Source organism: Vipera berus (genome assembly GCF_964194415.1).
Source record: "Vipera berus genome assembly, chromosome: 2".
Taxonomy (NCBI): Eukaryota; Metazoa; Chordata; class Lepidosauria; order Squamata; family Viperidae; genus Vipera; species Vipera berus.
Window position 1 is genome coordinate 48,726,322 of NC_138203.1, and position 27,918 is coordinate 48,754,239.

Consider the following 27,918-nt stretch of genomic DNA (forward strand, 5'->3'; position numbering starts at 1 on the left):
TAGAAATTTGATAAATAAACAAATAACTAGTATGCCTCAGTAAAATGAAATTCTGATTCTAGATAAAAGTTTCTCATCAAAAAAGATTTTACAATAGTCAGTACCAAGTATTTAATATTACCAAAATCTTTTCTTTACCTTACTGTAGCATTTGATATTCTATGTTGAATGAAGAATAACAATGTCATTCTCTACACATCTGGCCAGACTGAATTCCATTAAATTTATTCCTAGGATTATATAACATGGTGGGATAATAAACTTCTTACTAAGGGATGATTTACATCAGTATGATGCTTTATGGTTAACATGAATGCAAATACATGGTTGTACAAAGATTATTTTGAGCAAATAGTTTATATGCTGTCATTTTATAAAGTTGTTAAGATTCCATCTGAGATTACACATCAACACCTGAGTGAAGGACAGCATAAAGATATTTATGAGCATGGCCTAATTTGTTTGGATAAGTAGTTAACACATTCAAACATTTTTACTCAAATACAAGGCCCATGAATAGATTTGTATATGACCAACAGGAATTTTCATGTATTTTGAAAAAATTACCATACTGGCATGGATGAGAAAATGCTTTATAAAAATGCATTATGAACATCAGATTTAAATCACAGAGCAATTGGGCATCATAGAAAGAGAGCAAAACAATACATTTCTAGTTTGAAATAAACTATGAACTTTTGGAAAAATACATCTCCAAATACCTTTGTTTAAATTATATTTAAAGAAATAGGCCAGAAACAGATACAATAGTTTGATTCTGACTTGTTTGAATTAACCATACTTTCAATTAGCTACAATCCTGCAGATTGTAGATTTAGATATAACAGGAAGTTATAAGTGGAGGCAGATGTTTCTTTCCTCCTCCCCTGAGATGCTGCAGAAGCATACAGGAAATGCAAGTCTGAGGTTTCTTTACACACAGAGAAATCCTGAATTCTTAGATACACTACTTTTCACAGATCTAAATAATAAAAAGTGCTTAAAATTAAAATGAAGATGTACAAAAGTGGAAAGTGGAAAGATGTAGAAATGTAATCAAGGAATATCCAATTAAATACATACACTCAGAAGCAACTGAAAAATATTATTTTAGTAAAACCAATAGAGACCAGACAGATAGTCTGCTTAAATTGCCATTATGCTTAGGTCCAGCATTTATTAAAGATTCCATTCAAAATAAATTTTATCATAAAAATGTTATATTTTTGTACCTTTGTAGATTTTCATAAATGTGCATTTCAAAAATGCACAAGAGGTTTGCAATATTTTGATAATCTGATTTAGGATTATCTATTACTTCTAATTAAAGGGGAGTTTGGGAAAGAAGTTGCAACTTATAATTTAAGAAGAACTACGAACTATTAATAAAAAAGAAATAGCATGAAACAAAAAGTCATTACAACATATAACAGTGCTGAAACTAACCTTAGAGCTAGAAGAAACCCACTTGAGAAATTAAAACCCAAAGCTTTTAAGCAACAAACAAAATCTTATAATGCATCTCTAAAAATTTTTTTCTATCATGAACATATATCTTGAAAAAACATCCAAACAGTATTCTAGTTTATGTAAACATTCAATTTACAAAAAAGGGCAAGCTTTCTGCAAAATCTTACTGATTTGCAGATTTTAAATTGACAAATAAACATTTCAGAAAAATTAATTATATCTGACCATATTTTTCTTCAAATATTTCCATTAAAAGGCTGACTAGACATTTGCCATACGCTCATGCTCTCTCTCTTGCATATACATACACCAAACATATATTTAATAAAAAGCAAGAAATATTAATTAAAAATCCTTAACCATTTTCAATTGTTCAGTTTAAATCTTTTTTTTAATGCCATAGCATGAGTTAAGAGGCACTGGACATACTGGGTATCCAACCCATCTGGTATGCCCGTTCCAAGGTCCGCTTGCAATCTTGTAGCACTGTACTGAAGGTGATATGTGGGTGTTGCTGTACCAGTTGTTCCACAGTCACTTCACTCACCTACATGTAAAAGAAATAATTTTATATATTATTTATTGCTAATACCACATGTTGTCCTTTAATCTCACTCTAAAACATGATATACTAAACAAGAAAATGGCTATCTTTTCAAATACAGAATTGTTTGTATTTAAAATTATCAGAAATTTTTTTGGAGGAATATCCTTCAAAGTATTAGTAATTTGCCTAAAATGAAACAAAAGTAAAAAAAGTCTTATATCCCAAGCAAAGAAGCTCCAAAGTATGAATAAGTATGGGCATGGGCAGTTATGGTTAGAGGGTGGGAATGGGATCTGCCGGGAACATGGGCCCAGTGCCTTATAAAGAACATGGACCTAATAGGTTCGTAAGAATGAACGTATTCATATTGGACCACAAGAACCAGAATTTTGAATTCCATTACCACCCCAAGTCAATGGATTTGGAACAAAGTTGATGTAGTATAAGCATGCATACATTAAAAGAGCCTTGGTGGAGCAGTGGGCTAATGCCTCCTTAAGTAACACCAGCTGCCTGCAATTAGTGCAGGTTCGAGTCCCACCAGGCTCAAGGTTGACTCAGCCTTCCATCCTTCTGAGGTAGGTAAAAATGAGGACCCAGATTGTTGGGGGCAATAAGCTGACTTTGTAATAATGCCGCTTGGGGCCCCCCGAAAGCCCTAATAAGTAGGCATATACATAGAATGAAGGCTATTGCTAAGCACATTGATTTGTGCTTTAGATCATAAGCCGCCCTGAGTCTTTGGAGAAGGGCGGGATATAAATGGGATTAAAAAAAAGACAATTTATCCATTACATTTTAGATATGTTGGAGTTTCTGAACACTCTTTAACTGCATCTTCAGGTAAAATTCATTGCAGTAGCACTTTGATACACTGTAGTCATAACTAAAATCTCCAGAAAAGAGCACAATAACATGAAAATGGGTAACATATCAGCCACTTGGGCTTCCAGCAGAAATACTGGGTAGAAAAATGTCTCTAAACTCTAAACTTCAGAATGATTTTAATACTATCTAGATAGGCTGTATTATTACAACATTCAAGCAAAAGCTATTTATGCATCTGAATATATGAATCTGAATCATATATTTTTAGCTGTCAATGAAAAACCCATCTCTTCATCAGACAAAAGGGCAATTTTGCCCCTCCCCCCACATTTCTCATTGCAAAAGAATTAAAATCTTCCCTCTGTAATAACCACAATCATCACAATCAATAATTAAAATGTACAGCTTAGAAGGTCAGAAATATCTGTACTAGACCTTAACCAGAGATATTACCTTTATTCCTCTATCATACAAAGCAATCAATAAGGTCTAATTAAACTTAACATCTCTACAACTGCAGTGCTGTGAAGGGATTAATTTGTCAATTATTTTTAAGCTGATTGTAGTTCATATCACAGAGCCAGACAGCTTCCATCATTCTATAGATTAGAAAAACTAGATTAACCTAAAAACATGACTTCTAGGTAACTTTCCTTAGATTTTTTTATTGAATTTTAAAATACATCAATATTTAATTTAAATACTCTTAACTGTGTTCCTTTGTCACAATTGTTCACTTTGTACTTTATTGATGTTGAACTAAAATAGATTTAAATATCCAAGGCATTTTCCATTCTTACCACAAATATATATTTAATTTTCTTAAAATCTTTGGGCGAGGGCATGTTAAAGAACAACAGACTCTCTTCAAATATCTCTTTACTATTGTTATTTCTCCCCCCCCCCCGCCCTCAGTCCTACTGCCCTGAGCAAACACCAAACTGAAGCAATTGTGCTAGGCAGTGCAGAGAATGAACAGTGATTGCATTTTATGACAGGGATAAATGACGGGTTTAATCTACAGTTCTTCTGCTTTGATAATAGAAACATTCAATCTTCATTGGGAGATTTGTCAACTGAAGAGCAACTTGGATAGAAAATTGGTTTAACTTCTATTTCAAGTACACAGAGACCCTGCATGCCCTAAACACTTTTGTAAACAACTATATTACAGCAACACTGAATGTGTCCAAAAAACAGGAAGTGCCTTTTAATCAATCAGAATGAAATCTGTAGTGGTACAAGCTCTATGGCAGCTCAGACATATCAGAAAATTATATTTTAAAACTGATCAGAAATGTTACTGCAATATGTGGATGATCACATAAAGCCTATATTAGCCTTTGCCAATGCGACAGGCACCTTCCAGATGTTGAAACTGTAACTCCCAGACTTCTATGAAAACATGATACTTTTGTACACTGTGCGGTAATTTTAGCAAATATATTGCTTATATGTGTGTGTGTGTGGGCCCTATCATACATAATAGTTGCAAAGGCAGAAGAGAAGTTAATTAGATAGGCCTATAGACTATATGATCATCCTGAGTATGTATCACAACATGGAATGTATGTTCTGGTTAATAGGATATATGCAGTGATGTTCTGGTTTGCAAAGTAGTCTCTAAATTAGAGATCTTAACTTGCATAGAATAGTGTGAACATATTTCAGATAAAATTGGGTTTAGGTTGAATGTGTGAAATACTAGCCAAAATGCTCCAAAACTAAGAGAAAAAAATAGAAAAAAATAGCTGCAAATAAAGATATTCAAAATGTTGTATACATGAACTAGTATGAACAGTAAACAACGCATTTTGCATGAATGGTGCCTGAACACAAACACTAGTTTTGGATGTTTTGTTCTGTATACAAGATGAAATGGGTTTGTTCTGAGCAAGAGTGTTTGGGAGTGGGGTATAACTGAGGGAAAAATCCAAATATATCAACAGCTGATAGAGGGAGGGGAGGCACTAGAAAGGCCAGAGGGATATGCTGTGCTGTGTTTACTATGCACACTTCAGTAGGGAAGAGGGACCCCAAGCAACAGCAATACTTAAGCTGGTGATGGGATATGCTGTGCTGAGAATTACTGAAGGAAGTAGAAAAGTGATTCATATCAACCTTGCCCTACTTGCTGAATAAAATTATTCAGGATCTCTTCAGATTTTATTGCTGGCTTTCTTTTTTTCAGAACAATCATGTAAGAGTTCAGCAAAACTGGAATGCGATCATTTGTTCTGAGTTCTAAAGAAAAAACTTTCCATCAAGTTGCAAAGAGCATGGTCAGAACAGCAGAGAATGGTTAAATTAAAAGAAGCAGAGAGAATGCAGAGTGCTTGTGATGAAAATAAAAATGTTGGCAGAATGGTAATTGGTCTGTTGCAAGGAATGTTTCTCAAAAGAGGCAAAAAACGGGTGTATACAAGGACATTGTTCTATGTACTTTGTAAGACAGGAGATACATAAAAGCTGGATGCAGTGAGAATAGGCTACTTAGAAAGCGTGTGTGTACTAAAACAGAAAGAAATATGAATGGGCATTGAATGAATGTGGATTGAATGCAAAAGTGAATAACAAGTACAAAAGAAGTACATTAAGGTAATTTGGCAATATAGGGGGAGTAAATGAGGGAAAATATATTAATTAAGGAAGAGTGGGGAAAGGTAAGACTGAAAAAAGTGAAATGGCGAAATCCTCAAAATCAATGAAATTTATAAACAATAAAAGACAATATGATGCATATAAGTGATGGAATCAAGGATAGTTTTTAACGATAGAAAGGTATAAGTATGGTGAATAGATTTAGCTGTATTTCCTTTTTTAAACTCATATCCTTAACATTTTTTGTGCTTTACATAAAACTGACTGCCCCATTCCTTCTTAGAATAATGTAATGCATATATATTTCCATCCCCAGCTCCCACTGCCAAATGAAGCAATTGTACTAGTTAGCGCAGAGGATGAATGTGGGTTGTCTTATTAGTTGGATGTACTTTCATGGCAAAAGACCAAACCAAACTAAATACTAATTGCAACAAGCAGCTGTAACACACCAAATATAAGTTTATTGGGAGAATTTAATATTAGAAATCCTAGTTATCATATTTGTCTGGAATCTCCTACTATATATCAAGTATCAGAAAGCATACTATATGTATCAATTAGCATATCATGTGTACAGTTCATAACTGCGAGCTTTAAGATTTGGCTCTATCCCATCCTCCAACCTGATGGATACTGATGAATATCAACTTATTTTCTCAGAACTAATACAGAAACCTGAATTTATGGGACTTGTGGCAACAGACAGCAATGTATATAACACAGAGACCAAAATAAACTACTTTATAGACTTGACCCAAAATTGGCCATGTATATCAAATAAAAGCACTGGTGGTATTTATTGAAATTCTACAATTCACAGACAAAATCAAACCATATTCTTATTCCAGAACCTGATTGTAATAACTAATGTGACAATATATCAGTTTTGTTTTATGATTTTATATGGCAATACATTGTTTTTGCTACTTTTATTTTTTGGATTGGCTTCACCCAGAATCTTGTATGGAGATGGTCGGCTATACAAATTTGACAAACAAATAATCCTGGTGAACTATTTATACATTTAAAATACTTACTATTCAGATTTCCACTGTTTAGAAACCTTTCATATGTCCTTTTCCTTCTTTTCAATGGTTTTAACAGGTTTATGTGTTATATATCCTGAATATTATTTTTAAGTATATTTTTTAACTTAATAGTTGAATGAATAACATTCTCAGGTGGCCTAATTATAATTCCTGCCTGTAGCTACAACATAACAAAAGGTTTGTGAAATCATTCTGTGTGAAGTGCTAGGCACTTGATCTATTCAGCTGAGATGTTCCACAAAGTTTCAGTGATTACCTCAGTGCTGAGGGCTTAAGGCTAGTTGAATAATACACTCACAGAAAAACATCCGCATCCTGGATTTTATAAGTGTTAAGGCAAACAATGCACTTCAGTTTGAATTATCGATTAAAAACAATAAAAGTGGACTAAGTGACGGCACCTTGTAAGGCTAGCATCTACCTGAATACTGATGCATTACTTTTGTCAAAGTGAATTTACTCAGACCCATTTCTTATATATTATTCCTATGAAGTAGATCATCATTTCCATGTTCTGCCTTAGACTGCACTACTAAAGTCTGTATGCAAAATAATAAATGAAGGGGTTGTCTCTCTCACAGCTTAATTCATTCCCAAGTGGTTAGCTCAATCACCTGATCTATATGGTACTCTGTTATTTGAAGGGAGTATCTAGTATAACTCCCATATTACAAAATTAAGTAAGGGTGAAATGTTAAACTAGAAATATTGTACTAGTATTAAACTAACAAATTGGAAAAAGTTACTAATGGAACATTATATTATATTAAAAATCATTTATTCTATTTTTTAAAAAGCTAATGTTCCAGATGTAAATTTAAAATAAATTTAGAGAATTAAAATGGATGAAATCATTGAAGTAAATTGCCTTCTAATAGGATTGTGTGAGTTTTTGAGTATCAGATATCCAATTACACATAACATTTCAAAAATTCAGAGAATCAAATATGAGCTACTTGATTTCTGCAAATTATAGCTATTCATATGAATGTGTGTGTGTGTGTGTGTGTGTGTGTAATAAATGCTGCATACTTAAGAAAATATCTTTTCTTAAAAAAATGAAAGTTGTCACTTCAATTCTTAAGCCAACAATATTGTGAAAACCACTTTTGTTTAACATAATAGAAAAAACATTTTATGCTACAATTCTTAATTAATTACTTCATAACTATTATTTCATTTTGGGTATTTCTTAGTAATTATTTAGTCTTTTAGTAATATTACAGAATATGTCAGTGTATCATAAAAATGTTCAGCCAAATGGGATATCCCTTAGGTTCATTTTACAGAAAAATTTAAGCCTTCTCCCCTGTGCTAACTGCATGTATATTTTAATGCAGCTGGGAAAGAACAATCTAATACAGGGTTGTTAAACTGCCGGCCCATGGGCCGGACATGTCATGATGAAACCGCGCCCATCCCATTGCCGGCAAAGGGGAAAAAGCTCCGATACCTTGTGTGACATCACGAGTTTGACATGTCTGATCTAATCCAACCCTCTGATCTAATCCAACCCTAATTGGATTACATTGGGACATAACTGTAGACATTCTTCAATTAATATTTTCTTAAAAAAGTATTTTCTACATTTGGGGCTCATAGAATTCTTTATTTAATGAAGCTGCAAGCTGGTGCTTTGTTTGGTGTATGCTTGGTTATATTGCCATTTGTATCTTGCTTCTCACAGTTTTGTACTTTATTTTGAACAGCATTTTAAATAATTAAAAATCTATAAATATCTTACTTTTGAATAAACACATATATAATTTCATTCATTTTGATTAAAAATTCACAAAAACAGATTTCATGGTATTCCTATATTTTCTGGATAAGATCAGTGAAATCTTAGAAAATTTGAGATCTAGCAAAATTGAAGACATCACAAGTAGTGGTGATCATTCAACCTCCAAATCCCATATTCAAATGAGATTTCCTTAGCAACGAAATGTTATTTTCTACTTTCTTTCCACAGTCTCAAAATCTGTCCCAGAATGGATTCTGAGGATACATGGGAAGTTCCACTTATTCCATTAACGGAACCAGCTTTTTCTTCTTCTTCTTAAAAAAATGATAATGATTTTCTTCCAGAAGAATACTACTCTCAACTAAGTAAGGAGTCATGCAATATTTTCATACTAGAAATCTTACTCATTTAGACAGCAAAAGCATAGTTCTTAGATCTATCTTTTTTGATTAATATTTCTATTCTACCTTAGTGGAATAATGACTTGACAGGACAATAAAACAATATTTTACTTAATATTATTACCAAGCCATTTTGTTCCTTAAAGCTGTTGTGTCAACTCTATGAAAATCAAAAGAACTATACTAATGGAACTTGATGAAAAAGTAATTAATCTGATTATTTTCATAGTGGGGATCAATAGCAATAACCACTAGTGAAATCTGTTGCCCAGAACCAGTTATATAATCAACATAATTAAGCAGAGGCTGGATTTAGCCAGCTCAGCAATTTCTCTGGACTAGTTAAAAAGGTAAAGGTAAAGGCTCCCCCGCACATGGGTGCTAGTCGTTTCCAACTCCAGGGGATGGTGCTCATCTTCGTTTCAAAGCCGAAGAGCCAGCGCTTGTCCAAGGACGTCTCCACGGTCATGTGGCCGGCATGACTAGACGCCAAAGGCGCACAGAACACTGTTACCTTCCCACCGTAGTGGTCCCTATTTTTCTACTTGCATTTTTACGTGCTTTCGAACTGCTAGGTTGGCAGAAGCTGGGACGAGTAACAGGCGCTCACTCTGTTACGCGGCACTCGGGATTCGACCCGCCAAACTGCCGACCATCTGATCGACAAACTCAGCGTCCTAACCCACTGAGCCACCGCGTCCCTCCCTGGACTAGTTAGGACTTAGTAATTCTAAATTTATATGAAGTACACATGAAAAAGACTCCAAGGAAATTATGTCATAAAAGAATGTTTTGGGGAGAATATTGGAATCTTTTGCTATATTTTCATTATAGTCATTGTGTTGATAGTTTTTCTTCCATATCTGTTAACATCACATAAAGGGAAATGTCTATCTGGTATAGCAACCTATTCAATATTTTGGAAAAGGTTAGAAGGTGAAAAATTGAACCCAAATGTATTACTCATGCAAGTGCGTGGTTGAACACCTTTTAGTCACAATGGCATTTAATAACCTTTCCTATTTGCCAAATATTACTGTAATAATGTTCTAAAAGCATTAGTTGGAAAAATAAATGAATTCTGCATGAAATATTAAAAATTAAGGAAGAAAGGTTCTCTACTTTCTATGAAAGAGGAATGAAGCTCTTAAGCTGCCAACATTGCATCTAAAACATTTTAAATTCAGGATACCGCTTCTGAATTTTGTTCTTTTTATGGCTATTATTCAGCTTTCCCTTGAACACAGAGGTTTAACAAGCAAGTTAAATGACCCCCAGTGGTGTCTCTTATGCCACACTTTACAGCATTCTCATCAAGATAGCCAATATATATTTCCCCATTAATCAAGAACAGTTTTCCCTACTTGCTTTGTAGCACTCTCACAGATTCTTATTCTTGTTAGCTTAGTTGTCTCCCTTCACAGCATGCAGTTCTTTTTGTAGCAAGTCAGGAAAACATAAGCAAGCAATTAAAGAAGTACAGACAATACTGTATATAGATTATATATGGTTTAACTGATGGCATACTAAAATCTGTTTAAAACGCCAAGGTCATTGAAATTTTTGGTACTTCAAGGGAGGACATAGACTTTTTTTTTAAAGCTTCCTTTATTGTACAAGCAAGTTTAATTATACCCACAAAATATGTGTAAAATTGATTGATAATTGAAGGCCTATTAAATCCAAGAAATTAAGCAGATATTTTTAGCACTATTCATCAAATAAGACTCTCAGACAATGGCAGTCTTCATTTAGCAACTGAGTCATATAGTGACCATTTTGCAGTACAGTGATGGAAAAATAATTTTGCAACAAATCTTTGCATTTATAATCTTTGCAGGTTCATAAAGCAAAGAAAAGCCAATGTAAGAGCATAAGCACAGTCACATTTTCACTTAATGATTGCCTAATCAAGTTGCTGGTCCCAATTGGGGCTGCTAAATCAAGGACTATCTGTACTTTGCTTGTCTTGCCTCTCACAAAATATTCAGGTATAAACTACCGTATATACTTGAGTATAAGCCGACTCGAGTATAAGCCGAGACCCCCAATTTCACCCCCAAAAACTGGAAAAAGTTATTGACTCGAGTATAAGCCGATCCGCCGTTCTGCAAGCCTCTGCCGCCAGCAGAGGCTCGATCCGCCATTTTGCAAGCCTGAATACACAGGAATACCCTGTGTGGCCGCGGCTCGTCGGCAGGTCTCCGTTCCTCCTGCCGACCTTTGGGGAGGTTTGGGCGCCTCCCCAAACCTCCCCAAACGTCGGCAGGTCTCCGTTCCTCCTGCCGACCTTTGGGGAGGTTTGGGCGCCTCCCCAAACCTCCCCAAACCTCGGCAGGTCTCCGTTCCTCCTGCCGACCTTTGGGGAGGTTTGGGCGCCTCCCCAAACCTCCCCAAACCTCGGCAGGTCTCCGTTCCTCCTGCCGACCTTTGGGGAGGTTTGGGCGCCTCCCCAAACCTCGGCAGGTCTCCGTTCCTCCTGCCGACCTTTGGGGAGGTTTGGGCGCCTCCCCAAACCTCCCCAAACCTCGGCAGGTCTCCGTTCCTCCTGCCGACCTTTGGGGAGGTTTGGGCGCCTCCCCAAACCTCCCCAAACCTCGGCAGGTCTCCGTTCCTCCTGCCGACCTTTGGGGAGGTTTGGGCGCCTCCCCAAACCTCGGCAGGTCTCCGTTCCTCCGCGCAGACCTGCCGACCTTTGGGGAGGTTTGGGCGCCTCCCCAAACGTCCCCAAACCTCGGCAGGTCTCCGTTCCTGTTTGGGGAGGTTTGGGCGCCTCCCCAAACCTCCCCAAACCTCGGCAGGTCTCCGTTCCTCCGCGCAGACCTGCCGACGTTTGGGGAGGTTTGGGCGCCTCCCCAAACCTCCCCAAACCTCGGCAGGTCTCCGTTCCTGTTTGGGGAGGTTTGGGCGCCTCCCCAAACCTCCCCAAACCTCGGCAGGTCTCCGTTCCTCCGCGCAGACCTGCCGACGTTTGGGGAGGTTTGGGGAGGCGCCCAAACCTCCCCAAAGGTCGGCAGGAAGAACGGAGACCTGCCGAGGTTTGGGGAGGTTTGGGGAGGCGCCCAAACCTCCCCAAAGGTCGGCAGGTCTGCGCGGAGGAACGGAGACCTGCCGAGGTTTGGGGAGGCGCCCAAACCTCCCCAAAGGTCGGCAGGAGGAACGGAGACCTGCCGAGGTTTGGGGAGGTTTGGGGAGGCGCCCAAACCTCCCCAAAGGTCGGCAGGTCTGCGCGGAGGAACGGAGACCTGCCGAGGTTTGGGGAGGCGCCCAAACCTCCCCAAAGGTCGGCAGGAGGAACGGAGACCTGCCGAGGTTTGGGGAGGTTTGGGGAGGCGCCCAAACCTCCCCAAAGGTCGGCAGGAGGAACGGAGACCTGCCGAGGTTTGGGGAGGTTTGGGGAGGCGCCCAAACCTCCCCAAAGGTCGGCAGGAGGAACGGAGACCTGCCGAGGTTTGGGGAGGCGCCCAAACCTCCCCAAAGGTCGGCAGGAGGAACGGAGACCTGCCGAGGTTTGGGGAGGCGCCCAAACCTCCCCAAAGGTCGGCAGGAGGAACGGAGACCTGCCGAGGTTTGGGGAGGCGCCCAAACCTCCCCAAAGGTCGGCAGGAGGAACGGAGACCTGCCGAGGTTTGGGGAGGTTTGGGGAGGCGCCCAAACCTCCCCAAACGTCGGCAGGTCTGCGCGGAGGAACGGAGACCTGCCGAGGTTTGGGGAGGCGCCCAAACCTCCCCAAACGTCGGCAAGTCTCCGTTCCTCCGCGCCCTGCCTGCCTGCTTCTTTCCGCTGCGGAAAGAAGCAGGCAGGCAAGGCGCGGAGTTTGGGGAGGTGCGCGCGCACCTCCCCAAACCTCCCCAAACTTCGGCTGGTCTCGGACGGCGGTGGCTTGGGAGAGGTGCGGGCGATCCCGGAAGCACCAAAGCCTCGGCCGCGCACAAGTCCTCGGTAAGTTTTTTTGTTGACTGGAGTATAAGCCGAAGTGGAATTTTTCAGCCCAAAAAGTGGGCTGAAAAATTCGGCTTATACTCAAGTATATACGGTAGTATGCTCTGTAAGCAAATCACACTAACAAAATAGTTGTTCCTTTAGCTTAGATGTTTTTTTAAAGTTTCAATTTGTTTTTAAAAGTAAAAAAATGTAGTACGAAGAAACATTTTAATGTTTTTCTGAATAAGCAAGAAATAGTCCATAATGTATGGAAAAAATAATAATATATAATGGTTATACTGTATTTATATCATTTTAAGTAAATATATTAAGCTTCTTGTTTTTAAAACGATGAGTTATGCACAAGAAACATGAGGCAAAGTTAGGAATTTTACAGTCATATATTTTGTTCTTTTGGGGGGGTCAGGGCATATTTTTATATTTTTATTTTAAATCTAAGCAGATTGTTATATTAATGAATTGTATATAATAATCAAACAGAAATGAGAAAATTCAGAAAGTGAAACTATGTAAAACTATGTTAGCATCATAACTTCAATATTAAGCAACCAGAAAGGACCAAAAGATCACATACAGAATTTGCCTTTGCTGTTTTGCTTGAATAGATTTAAAAATGTGGTTGTCAAACACATGGGGATGTCATACTGGTTGTTTACACAATGTTTCTTACCTTATCACATCTCATCAGTCCCAGGTATCGGAGAGATTTACTAGTCTGAGCAATCTGGGTGGCTCCCTGATCTGTAATTTCTTTACACCACCCAACGTCAACTGTCTCTATTGTCATACTGTATCTTCCAATGGCTATCAGTGCTGTAAAACATCAAACAAGCCAGAACCAGAAATGAAACATAAATCAGACAAGCATTTATTTTATAAATACATGCAGAAATATTAAAGCAAACATTATAAATATCTACACTTAAACTTCTTTTGTTGTACTTTGATCGATTTACAATATTTGTACATATATTTAAAAACAAAGAACTTTACCAGGACTTTTTCTCTTTAAAAACCATACTGTAAAATACTTACATTTGCCTTGCTGCATAATATGTAGCGGTTAAGTTTGGTTAAACTTCTGTTGTAAATATATGGTCTTAATTTTGCCATTATTCTCCAAGTTTTAGTTTCCAGTCTGATATCTTTGGTAAAGTTCCTCTTTTCCTCGCAACATATATTTCAGTAAATATATATTTACTGAACATACATTTCAGTAAATAATTATAATTTTGTTTTGTTTTGTTAAAATGCTTTAGAGTTATCCCTAGAAGAATTGTGGCTTCGTTTCTAAACTGATTTCTAATATTTTCTAAACAGCACTATGTATTTCTTTCTGGTACTTTTGAGTTATTTTACATGTCAACTTTCTAACTCCTGGCATTTCCACCACTTCTCAGTATGATTTGACTTTCTTGGCAATTATTGATATAGTTATAAGTTAGAATAAAGGTGGAGGGTAAAATTCATAAAAGTGTTTGCAACAAAAATTGTGCCCTTTTCAACATGCATTGGAATGTTGACACAAGTATACAAGAAGTGGGGTTTGCCTCCTCATATTTATTTAATTAGTTTTATATACCGCCTTATTCCCGAAGGACTCAGGGCGGTTTACAGTAAAGTAAAGTAAAGTAAAGTAAAGTAAAGTAAAGTAAAGTAAAGTAAAGTAAAGTAAAGTAAAGTAAAGTAAAGTAAAGTAAAGTAAAGTAAAGTAAAGTAAAGTGCCCTTGTGACCTCTCGCCTAGACTACTGTAACTCTCTCTACATGGGGCTGCCCTTGAGATCCACTCGGAAGCTTCAACTGGTGCAAAGTGCAGCGGCACGGACACTCTTGGGAGCCTCCCGATACTCCCATATCACACCTCTCCTCCGTGCGCTGCACTGGCTTCCGGTTGCCTTCCGTGTGAAGTTCAAGGTGCTAACAATGACATACAAAGCCCTACATGGCATGGGTCCGGACTACCTACGGGAGCACCTTCTGCCAATGTCAGCACCCCACCGTCCTGTGCGCTCCCACAGAGAGGGCCTCCTCAGGGTGCCACCGCTCAAGGAATGTTGGCTGGTGGCCCCCAGGGGGAGGGCATTCTCAGTGGGTGCGCCAGCCCTCTGGAACAGCTTACCAACCGAAATCCGGATGGCCCCCGACCTCCGCACCTTCCGACGCGACTTAAAAACTTTCCTGTTCCAGCAGTCCGGCCTGGCATGATAGCTTTAATTGGGGTCCCAGTTTGTTTTTACTATTGTTTTTTATTGTTCAATCTGTATACCTTCCTTCCTCTGTACACCGCCCCGAGTCCCTCGGGAGAAGGGCGGTTTATAAAAACAAACAAATAAATAAATAAATAAATAAATAAATAAAGTAAAGTAAAGTAAAGTAAAGTAAAGTAAAGTAAAGTAAAGTAATTTCATTTCTATGAAATCCAAACTTGTCACTATCAACCTTGGTTAATGGACTGGACTAGGACAAGGAAGATCCACACTCAGACACAGAAGTTCTAGTCATTATCTCTTAGACCAACTTCAGAGGATTGAAGGAGGAACTACTATATAACCAGCCTTAAGCTATAAGAGCAAAGTTTCTCAAGCTCTTTAGCTTGGATGAACTCCAAAATAATTATCAAGTCTCAGAGGTTTCTGAAATAGAGAAAGGAGATTCATAAATTGTATAGCCACTGGAGCAAATTCTGGGAATATTAATCTATTTAAACACTGATTTTTATTAGCGATGGATTACTTGGGAAATTTTAAAAAATTGAATGCTTACTTATATTTTAGTCACTATTTGGCCATTGCTATTTTTAATTACACTAATACATTTTTATTTAGATTTTTTTAATTTATTTGCCAGTATTCTAGAGGTGTTTTTTTATCATGTTTGTAATATCTTTGTTTGGCAAAAATAATTTGATAGAAGATTTTATCTGCCACCAAATCACCTGTTTCCTTTTATTTACTATCTATTTATACATGCTAGTCCAGTTCTTGCATATTTTGCTAGTAGATTGTTAATGTATTTTTTACCAATAACTTTATTGGAAATTACAAAATGCAAAGTAAAACTAATGTAAACTATAAAAAATAAAAAACAAGAAAAAAGAGAAGAAAAGAAAAAGGAACTTCCCTTTCTTACCCAGCAAGCATAAATTTATCACCGCCTCTTAAAATATAACAAACCATTCTTGATCCCTAATATTATTCCATTCTCAAACAAATCTTTAAAATGTCCTCCATTCTAATTAGCAAAAATTCATTAAGGTTTACCAGAAATAATAGTATAGCTATTATACATTTATAATACCACTTAAAATCCTTTCAATTTTTTTTCAAAAACAATCAGTAAAAATCCAGTATGTTACAAAGGGAGCAAAATAATTATATTGGTCTTAATCAGATCTCTTAAGCAAATTCTTCAAACCTCATCATTCAAATACAATCTATAAAAATCCAATAATACTTACTAAAAATATCAGCATCATTTTTAGACAAATAAATTTAACATGTAAAAAGTAACCTCTTTTCTACATAACTGTTATTTATAAAATAATAACTTAAAACATATTCTTCAAGAGCTGGCAAAAAAACAAAAAAACATTATAAATTACCAGAAATAACAATCTATCTATTTTAGGTTTGGTCAAATAAGTCTACTTTATATTGTTTCTTCTTACACCCAAATGTATTAACCCCAGATCCCTTCAGAAAATACTTCAACATATGGTTTCGTATTATTTTCTTTTTAAGTTTTGTCAGAAAATCACTGCCAGCATTAAATAATTCCCTCTTGTAATTCCAATATAAAAGCAGTCATTCAAGTTCCTTTTTTAGTCTACTGTGTTTCCAAAAGAGGCACTAGGTCTTAATTTCTAGGGACGTCTTAACCGCTTACCTCAGGATCACCGCAGCCAGGCATCCGACACCTGTCATGCTGCAGCCCAACTTCTTCTGCTTGTGGCAGGACTCCACGTGGTGTGTTGTGACATGCGCAAATGATGGCACCTGAGCAACGCACGTCATCCTGCCGCTAGTATGGGCACCTGCGTGATAAGCCACGTGACCTCCTGTCATGAGTAGCCACTTGCAACCAGCAGTGGCCCAGCAGCCACACAGGCTCCTGTTAAAAAGGGCTGTTGTTTCCGCTGCCACAAGGTGAAGATGTTGAAGCACGGCAGGCTGGCTACGGAAGCCCTGAGGTAAGCTGCTGCAGGGTGTGTGGGGCAGCTCCATCCCTCCACCCCCACCCTAGCTTGATTTGTATGCGTCTGCCTCATCCCACCTTGAACAATCAGACAATGGGATAGAGTGGCTAGGGTCTTAACTAGGGCTTATTTTGGGGGTAGGGCTTATATTAGGTGCACACATAAAAATCAAACTAGGTCTTATTTTCAGGATAGGTCTTATTTTTGGGAAACACGGTAATAGAAATAACTATAGTTGTGTAAAATATAACCTCTTTTAATTGTTGTAACATTAGCTGGTGTTGTCTCTAGTTTCCATTTTTCAGATTTTTCCATGTTCTTCTTTAATCTGTGATTTTTATGTCCACTATTAGATCAATTTTCTTGAGCAGTACAGGATGTTTCTCTTCCACAGCATTATCTATTTTGTCAATAAACTTGTCAATAGCAGGAGAGATCTTTCAAATTGACTTTGAGTCATTTCGTTCTATATATTTAACCATGCATCCATTGTTTTGTTTGCATCCAGTGCTAATTAAAATAAAAAATAAAAATAAATTTTTTATAGCAAAAATACAAAGATGATTACTTTCCCATGGGAAAAATTATTATATATACTTATTCTCTTTATAATAAATCATCTGATTAGGAATATATATAAATAGGGTTAATGCTTTATGATCAGATTTTCCTTCTATAAATATGTACCTATTTTCCCTGTCTTTTAGACTCTTTTGAACCTTGAACTTTATGCCAGTTTTGAAAATAATGGCTATTACCTTTGATTTATTGGATTCTTGTACAAAAAACTGTTGATGGAAAGTCTTTTTCTGCTATGGAACCTGCCCTATGGATCCCCTTCCTTAAGGTGAGGTTGGATCCATTCCTGTTAACTTTCCATAATTCCAACCAGGTTTGGCTGTATTAATAATCAAATACATTTTGCTATGCATCTATGAAATAAATCAGGATCATTCATAAAAATTACAACTAAATTATATCCTCAGGTTAATAATAATAAATTCACATAATATATGTGGAGGATATCAATATATACTTGTATATTCCTGTACCTTAATCAGCAAGATTTCTGTTGTGCTGGAAAATTTTTGCAATTATTCTGAATTCTGTATAGATATCACATCTTCTTATTCAATGCATTTAATGATTTAGTCCTCTTTTCTATCACGACTTTTCTATCAAGATTATAACAAGACATCCACTATCATTACTCACCTCGTCTTTATTTTTTCAAGTTCATTCTCAGTAGCTTCTTTAGACTCAATTCTCTGTTTAAAACTCACTTTATTTTGTTTTTTTTAAAATAGAGGAAGGCAAGCTCTATCTTTGAAGACTCTTGTAATAAATATTTGATATCCTGCCAGATGTTTATATGAATTAAACTGTTTCTATGGAAGTCTTTTTAAATAAAATATAGTAAGTCTCTTATAGAATTCAACATATGGCAGCCAGAACAACATATGGTAGCCAGAACAATACTTGCATTGTTCGTCAAACAACTTACTCAGAGATTCTTCTTCATTGCTACTCAGAGATTGCAATACTGTTTTTCTATTATCCCACAAATTATGATTTAAACTTGTTTCACCAATGAAAAAAGCAACTTTGGTTTGCAAGCTACAAGTTCATTAACATACTTATTGAGATACTAGAGTTTATCAAGGGCAATGTAAAAATACATCAAGAAGAGAACTGGTAGCAAAGGGTATTATTTACAATTATCAGAAATATTTAAAGTAGGCAAAGGAATTTATGCTTTTGAACATTCTAAGACTGAGTTTGAAGTAAAATTGTTTACAAATAGCGAACATACAATCAATAAAAAGAATATTTTTTTACTAAAATTTGAAACAGAAGTGAAACAAGTGAAAATGTATGACAAGTAAAAACATTTTGTTATAATATACAGTTGGAACATTGGGAAAATATGTGGTTGAAAGGACTGAAATTTTCATTATATTATAAAGCCTTTGATTTACAATCGTTTGCTTAATGATTGTTCAAAGTTATAAATGAAAAGGTTATAATGAAAAACATGACTTACAATTGCTGACTGTCCTTATGGACTTTTTGCATAAAACTGAATAATGATATTGATCATGATGTTGGAAGGGATTTATGGTTTTGGTGATTGGACAGGATAGATTATAGAAAGCAGAGAGTTAAGCACAGAGTAGGAGGTAAATTTATCATTGTACTTATAATTGCTGTAAAGATCTCAGAAGCTAGTTCTTTGTATATTTTTCCTTCTTGTCAATATTTTTTTAACTTTTCCCCCCTTTTTTGCACTTTTAGCTTTTTCTTTTTTTACTTTATTTGGGATTCCTTTCTTTTTCTTACTTAATATTCAATAATTTTCATTAATTTTTACCTTTCTTTAAAAAAACTTTAATAACATTATATATAAAAAGATATTTAACATCCTTATCACTTGTTTTTATACATACTACTTGTAGAATTGGTTGTGAAATTAACCCTATCTTCTAAATCACCCATCTTCCCACTGCTGCTCAGCCATCTGTTAAATAAATTATCTATAGTGAGCTGATAGCTGTTTCAACTCCTCCATCTTTCCATTTTATCTAATTTTCCAAAAAGGCCTATCAGATTCACAGATCAAAAGTTTATGTTCATGCATTTCCTACATTTCCTGATCCCCTCACAGTTTTGTGCCAGTTCTTAGTTCTCATTCAGTTTTGAAGTAGTCATGCTAGGAATTGCAGCCATTGTTTGCACCATTTATATTTGCTGGCTGTTTTTTCCAACACAATTAAAAAATTGATTGCTAGTTAAAAAAAGTAACTGTACCCTCATGTTCTTTGCTTAGGAACAATTTATCTAATCATAGTTTCCCAACCATGAATCTGTTTGTAGGCAAGGTAGAAATTAATTATAATATTTGCAACAGTTGTACAATTGTCAGGCTTAAAATTTCAAGTTTGGATTAAAACACATCACAAAGAAAAAAATATATGTGGGGATGGAGCTGTTGTGATGTTATCATTCCTCTGACTCTTTATATAAACAATGTTAGTGTGCCTGAAGATTATTAAAAACATAAACTAACATAGGCTCTATGTTAATAATAAATTATTGAAATTGTTTCACGGCACCCCAAAAGTAAAAGCCACTTATATACAAAGACATTTATATCCATATGCATGCATATCGAACTTGAAGCCTTATCTAAAGATATAAAGATGAAGACCCCTACCCCACAATTCCTGGGAACATTCTGATTTGATATGTACACACAAATCCCAGTTATTATTTTTGAATTTTGATGGCTTGATTTGATTGAGAACCAATTTGGTATAATGGTAAAGATGATGGAGTCTGCCCTAAGACATGAAAGGTGCTTGGGTGACTTTGAATCAGTCACTCTCAAAAGAGTTGCAGTTGTGGAAAAAACAGGAGGAGGGAACATTACATGGTGGCCTTTAATTTGTATAAATAACAGAATAACAGAGTTGAAAGGGACCTCGAGTTCTTCTAATGCCATCCCCTGCTTAAGTAGGAAACCCTATACCATTTCAGACAAATGGTTGTCCAATCTCTCTCCAGTGTTGGAGCACCCACAACTTCCAGAGGCAAGTCGTTCCACTGATTAATTGTTCTAATTGGCAGGAAATTTCTACTTAAAGAATAAGGGCAGAATATAAATTAATAAACTTCCTAAGTATAAAGGAGTTTCTTACAAACCAAAAAAGAATTGAGAAATTAACATGCGGATTTTTCAAAGAACTGTTAAGGAGTATGAAGCTAAATATCTAAGCAGTTATTCTTTGGAGGAGATGAAAAAAAAATCAACTTGATTTTCTAAAAAACCAAACCAAAAACTAAAATCTGTGTGGTTTTTGTGTGGTTATTCTTTTTTGTGCAAATGAAGTCAGTAACATGCAGAAAATCTCAAGGGGAAGCTAGAATCCAGTTTAATATGATAACCTGAAGTAACTGAAATGAATGGATTGATCTGCAACATCAACAGCAAGTTTGGGTTTTTTTTAGGGCTTCTATGTTAATAGATACTTTGATTTCACCGGCATGCTAGATAGCAAATTTCTCAACCACTAAAGCAAATAGTTAATTTCCATAAATAAGTTAGCCTGGAAATATTAAAAATATAAATCCTTAATTTATATATAAACATGGTAATGAGAAGTATATTAATATCAACATAATCATGTCCATTCATATATAGTGAATTATACTTCACTTCTCTTTTATCCATTTTACAAGCCAAAAAAGAAATGGTATTTAATTTGTGAGCTAATCTACTGGTTGCAGAATCCCTTATAGAGGTTCTTAAGTGTTAGAACTTTTAGGATTGTTTTCCTAGTTAACTCAGAAGTTAACTGAGTCCATGATATCTGAAACATACAAATAAACATTTATACCATAATTTCTTCTGTCGACTCATCAAATTGCTTTCAGATAATGACAGCTGCAACTCACATCCCAAGATAAGATGTCGCTGGCCAGCTGCACCTTAATTGCAACTACTGCAGAATAATAAAGCTTGTAACATTAATTAGCACTCCTATATAAAGAATGGGATGAAATGTCTTGAAGATAGTTGAGTGTAATCATCCCGGGAACTCTTTAAACAGTAATTAAACTGATGGAAATGCAAATAAAAATGTATAGTCCTAAGGGTTTGAAAAAAGACTACTTTCTCCTCAAGTAGTTTTCAGAACTCTTCACATTTAGCTGCATAATTTACCTTTCAAAATATTCACCAATAAGAAGCATAGCAGGGGAACATGCACAGATGCATTTCAATGGGGGCCTTTTTCTTTTAAAAAAATACAATAAAACTATTCTTTGCATATTTTATACAGTAGTCTGACAAAAGGCTGACATGTGCCACAGGACTTTCTTCCTCGCTGCATTACTAGCGTCATGCACCAAATGCATCAATTTATTATACTAATGATAGGAATTATACTGAATTTTGTAAGTTGTTCTAGAAGCCTTTTCACCTAAAGAGTAGGGTAGAATTATTTGAAATAAACCAGGCTAGACAAGCAGGCATTGTTTCTCCATCTGTTACAATTTACTTAGTTAAATATAAACAATTACAACATGTAATTCAAATATGTACATTATGATCAGAGATTCATCCAGTTCTGTGGGATTCTTTTCATCAAGTTCGATATGGGTTCTTTTCATTAAATTCTGTGCTCATTTATTTTATCATTTTTGAAAACAAACCTTTTATTTAATAGTTCCTGTGCTTATCAAGAATGTAGTCTCTTTTTTCTCCCAGCATACAACTTGAGAGGCAACAATGTGGATGTGAATGGTGATGGCAAAAATGGATGGTACACTTGGGCCATTCTATCCTGTTTTTGTGTGATATAGACTTTCAGTCAACTTTGCCAAAATGGCAACTGTATTAATTCATATAATTTTCAACAATAAGTGCATCTTTGTACATGTAGTATAAAAATAATATGATTCTTGGGATAGATCAATATTTGCTTTTCTCAGTTGTGAATTTTGCTATCATTCTAGTCATCTTTTGTAGTACAGTGTTAATTGGAATTATATCATTAAATAACAGCTGGATTCTCTCTAGATTTTAGTTTTATTGCTGAGTGTCTTATTTCATTTCTCAGAATTCTATACAAAAATAGTTTCTGAAACCTTTATAGATCTGTTGATTTAAATAATATTGTGATGCCACATTCTGTCTTTACTAATGTTGCAGTATACTGTTAGTATTTCATCACAAAATATTTCATTCTGGAAAATCCATTAACTAATAATAGAAAGGAACTCAAACACATTAGGAACTCTAGTTTTTCTTTCTTGTTCTTCAGAGAAAACAATTTTAGATAAGAACACAGACCAATCCCACTAAGTCATACCAATCATCCATTTGACACAAGATTCCATTTTTCAAAGATGACAGAAATGAGTGTATTATCTGCCCTCTTTCTACCACACTGTTTTCCAACAGTATTTTAAGCTGATTGCACATTTTCTGAATTCATAATAAAAAGACAATAAATAAAAAGTAATATATTTGAAGTACAAATGCATTAAAACAAAAAAGATAAAATGTGATGGAGACTTGTCAGAGATAATGAAATGCCCTTGGAAGAATTGTAGATTATAGCCAGAGACAAGACAGCATAGTGGGCATAGTTGTCCATATAGTTATTTATTTTTAAAAAAACACCTGGGTGTGTATATAAATTGACTTAAAGTGTGTTGATAGTAATTTCACTTTAAAAGAAGAAATTTAGACTTTAATCTCAATTATTTATTTGAGGTCTATACCAAAGCTGCTATAAAAGAAAGATGTTGCTAAGAGAATGTGATTAACTATTCAGTTATTGATCCATCATCATATATTTGATTAAACATTTCTTTTTGTGCAATAAACAAAGAAATCTAAGAAAACCAGCCATACAGCCTTCTCTGGTATAATAAATAATTAAAATTGCAGTGTTTGCTGCTTCTCTCAACATACTAAATGAATTAATGAACATTTTATTATGGTTTTTAGCCAATCAATTAATACAGATAATCATCAACTAGAATACTTTTCTTAAAATAAATACATTTAGCTTAACAAAATCCATGTGATTACACTGATAAAGCATGAGCTCCCATCTTAATAGCAATATTTTTATTTACTTATTTATTTGTAAAATATATTAGCTTCCCATCTTGCCACACAGTAACTTTGGTGGGCTTACAATATTAAAAAATAAAACGGTATAATTTACAATAATATAAATACTATAAAAACAACCTAGCTAAAAAGGATGGGGGAGAAGGAATATGATGAGAGGGGGAAAAGGTGGGATCTGTTGTTAATAAATCAAATACTCTCAAATGAAGCCCTCCGTTGAAGCCCCCAAGCTAACATATAAAGATGCTTTGCTTACTTAAGGAGGCTAATGCCTCCTTAAGTAACACCAGCTGCCTGCAATTAGTGCAGGTTCGAGTCCCACCAGGCTCAAGGTTGACTCATTCCTTCAAGATATCCTGCCTAATTATATCATATATAAGAACAGTATGGGAGGAACATTGTTGGACATTATGTAAAAGGAATGAAGAAGATATTATCACATCAGTTCCCAATATGGACTCTTCTCAGTGTGGACCACTGGTAATCTGCTCTGAAGTAATATTCACTGGTGAAGCAATTTAAGCCTGGTAAAACCCCTGGCTATGATACAAGAGGTAATCAAGAACAACTGGGGGAATCTCAATTCTGACTTCTCTTTTCTCTTTCATTGAACAAACCATGTGTGTGTCACTGAAGATTTGGCATAGCAATAATTATTACAATACAGTATATAAAAAAGGAGAAAAATGCACCCAAACTACAGTTATTAATCGATTGGATATTTTCAGCAAGTTGTATGCAAGACAGCAATATTAAACTATTAATCAATTATGAATTAAACTGTTTGCGAAGGAAACATTATGGCAGATAAACAATTTGGCTTTTAACCAGACTATTTTCTTTCAGCCTAATAAATAAAATGCATTTATTTCACGTAGTTTTATTGCATTTTATGTCTATTTTAAATTTTATTATTTATAGATTTACATATTTTATTGCAGTATTCTGTGACCTAAAAAAACATAATATTTTTTTCCCTCTTTGTTCCATCTAGCAGAAAAATATACCTCTACAACTAAACTAGCCTTATAGCCAATATCCCATGGATAAATTCTTGTGGAAATTACGGTTAAGGTAACTTAATTGATGACTAATCCTCCTGATACCGAATTTATATGAATACAAGTAGTCCTTCAATTACAGCCATTTGTTTAATAATTGTTCAGATATATGATGAAACTAGAAAAAGTGACTAGTTCTCACACTTACAACCGTACCAGCATCCCCATATCAAAATTTGGTCACTTGGAAATTGGCATGTATTTATGACAGTTGCAGCATCTTTGGGGTCACATGATTGCCATTTATGACCTTCCCAGGGAGCTTCCAAGAAGCAAAGAAAATGGGAGAAGCTGAATTTACTTAACAATCACAGTGATTCCCTTAACAGCCCAGCAAAAATTGTAGTAAAATCAGGCCCAACTTATTAACCACTTTGCTTAGATACAGAAGTTCTGGTTCCAGTTGTAGTTGGAAGTCAAGGACTATTTTATACACATTTAAGGTTCTACGGCATTGTGTAAGAGAACCTTACCAAAGAAATGCCAACTATTAATGGAGTTAAGCAGAACTAAACCTCCATTACTGTTCAATTTATAAACAATAATTGAAATTATTACACAACAGATAAATAAACCTCCTAGCATTTTTCTTTATATGATGTGGTAATTGTCAAACACCAGTAGGTTTAAGAAGAGACAATATGTGCTCTTGCTTCTTATTGTGAAAATAAATTATTTGAGATTAATTATGATAAAACAAAATTATAGTGTCCTTAAAAGATAAGGATACAAAATTGGTCATTAAATAGGAACAGTCTAGGACAAATAAATTGCTTTAAATGTGTTGAAATAATCTTCCATGCATCTTCCTCATAGAGAGTATGTGATATAGAATGCAGCTAAATCCATTGTGCAGGTCTTTTATTCTTCTCAAAGTGGCAAATTTGTTCTTGTTACAATAAAACCCTTCATTGAAGGTTTGTATTCACCCCCTTTATGGAGTGCAACTTGGTATTTATTCCTAAGAATTATTCTTCAACTGCCTCAGTCTAGTGCTGTTTTTTGTAAGGAAGCAAGATTAAAGTTGAAGCCAAAACGTGCATCTTCAAATTTTTGGCTTTGAATTGTTATTTTATTATGTGTTTTTTTATCTCTTTATCTCAAAAATGAAAGGTTGGACAAGCTGCACCATTGTGTCTTCTCTTATCATTAACTAAAAGGGATAAGTCACTAGACTAAATTTTAGGTGATTTCCTATTGTATCTTTTTGAGTTTTCATTTCCCTTCTGTATGATAAACAAACCATCATATAGATAAAATCATGTAAGTGTCAAAATGTTTCCAAACAGAATGTAAAATAGTCTTAAGAATTTCTATGATTTTATGGTATTAGAAAATAAAATACACCATCCTTTTTTATGCTAAATGTGTTGTACTGTGTATGCTAATATAGTTTAAGCAAAATGACAGCGATTTATATTTAGAAGCTTTACTATTTATCAAGCTGATTGGAAAGTTAAATAATTTAGATTGTAACTATTCCACACTCAAAAGTGTTTGAAAGTTTTTCTAGTGTGAAATCTTCTGAAGCAAATGATTAAGCTATAAAACCTGTTAAAAATATAAAATGTAATGTTCACAAAAGATGAGTATTAAAAGGTCTCTGTGGAAACTTTTGTCAGTGACTTTGGAAGCACAGAAATTTTTACATAGCTGTGGTAAGTTTTGTTTCCATTAGATTCCAGCATTCATTTCACACACTTTCCTGTTTTCCTCCTGACAATATATTTATACAGCCTATAAATTTAGGTGAGAACTTTAGACGAATCACCCTTTTTATCTCTTCAGCAGTTTGCAAAATATAGCTCTTGGGATTAGGACATATTCACAGTAACATATTCACTGAAAATGCTAGTAGCCTGACAGCTACAGAAGCCTCTTAAATTATGAGGCAATATGAGGATCAATTTTTCACTGTAATCTGCATTTCAAAAATAAATCATGGTAGGAATTAAAAATATATTGTGCCTAAGGTATTTTACATGAACCTCTACTAATCAGCAGTAAGTCTAAATATAGATTTGATATACTTAAAATGTAAAATAAATGAAAAATTAGGCAGGTAGACAACAGCCGTTAGATAACACAGCTTACTTGGTAACTTTGTGATATTTATATAAAAAAATACTGCTCTGAACAGTAATACTCCAGATTAAAAAACTCCCTTTTTACGACCCTGAGTATGAGCCTCTAAATCTTAATTCGGGGTGTGAGGCTCTAAAACGTTTTCTTTTTATTAGGAAGGACAATCCTCTTATGAATCCCAGCTCCCATAGAAAGAAATTTCAGCTGTTAGTACCATGCTTCCAAGTGCCCCATTTGCAAGCAGACAAAGCTTCCAGTCTCCCTCTAGGCAAAAAGTGTTTGGACGCTTATGGGGCACTTGAGAATGGCGTGCTCTCCTGCCCCATTGCAGCAGCAAGCAATCAGACGGTAGGACGGAGTAGGCGAGCTCTTAACTAGGGCTTATTTTTGAGGTAGGGCTTATATTAGGTGCATACCAAAAAATCAGGCTAGGGCTTATTTTCTGGGTGGATCTTATTTTCTGGAAACACGATATTTCCAAAGACACATGTGTTAAATTTTCGTCTTCCCTTCTATAAATTTACTAAAAGAGGAACAGCCCTATTTTCTCAATTGTTGTGAATGTTCTATATTTTTTTAAAAAAATAATTCTTTTTTTATTGAAGTCATTCACTTAACAGTTACCAGACATACTAAGGAGTTTTTGAAATAAACCATCACACTTCCCTGAAGACATACAGTATGTCTCTCTGGTCTTAAACCTCTGCACTGTATCTGTAAATGTTTATAAAGAAAACAAATTTTATATAAATAATATTAAATTATATGCCTGATACATGGTATATCAGTAAAATGTCTTCTTTAAACAACTTTTTTGCCACTTTGGGGGAATCTTGTCAATATAAGAGTCAAACAAGACATTTATATTTTTTGTTTTCTAGGACTGTAAACCCCCTCCTTTTACAGCTCTTCCTGGCTCTAAAGGCCCTTCAGATGTCACCAGTTTTTGAGTTCTTTTTTCCAGCATCCTTCATGATGAAATGCTTTTTCTAAAGTTTCTGAATCTGATTGTAATATTCACATCCAAATTAAGATATGAAAGTATTTTTCCTTCTGCTCCAGTTTTACATGGTCACTAAAGTATTGTCCACTAAACAATTATTTAGTTAATAAGAAGATAAACATAATAAGACACCTTTCAATTACATTACCTTCCATTTCACTTTCAAGCTAATTTTCAAATGTCTTACTTATCTATATATGTATTTATTTGTTAAGCAAGGACTATCTATAGCAGGGGTGTCAAACTTGCAACGTCACATGACATGTGACGATGTATCGCAACTTTTTTTCCCATTGCCGGCAATGGGGTGGGCATGATTTGGGCATGATGCATCCAGCC

The 27,918-nt window shown here is 35.4% G+C and overlaps 1 protein-coding gene across 1 annotated transcript in view; it reads right to left on the minus strand.

Moving 5' to 3' along the window:
• Positions 1 to 576: 576 nt before the first annotated feature.
• FBXL17 (F-box and leucine rich repeat protein 17) overlaps positions 577 to 27,918 on the minus strand; it is a 122,137-nt gene continuing 94,795 nt past the window's right edge. Inside the window, exons 8-9 of the mRNA XM_081318405.1 lie at positions 13,259 to 13,401; positions 577 to 2,017 (exon numbers count right to left, since the gene is read on the minus strand). Of these exons, the coding sequence (XP_081174531.1) occupies positions 1,880 to 2,017; positions 13,259 to 13,401 (281 nt within the window). The 3' untranslated portion in view covers positions 577 to 1,879. The remainder of the gene's footprint in view (positions 2,018 to 13,258; positions 13,402 to 27,918) is intronic.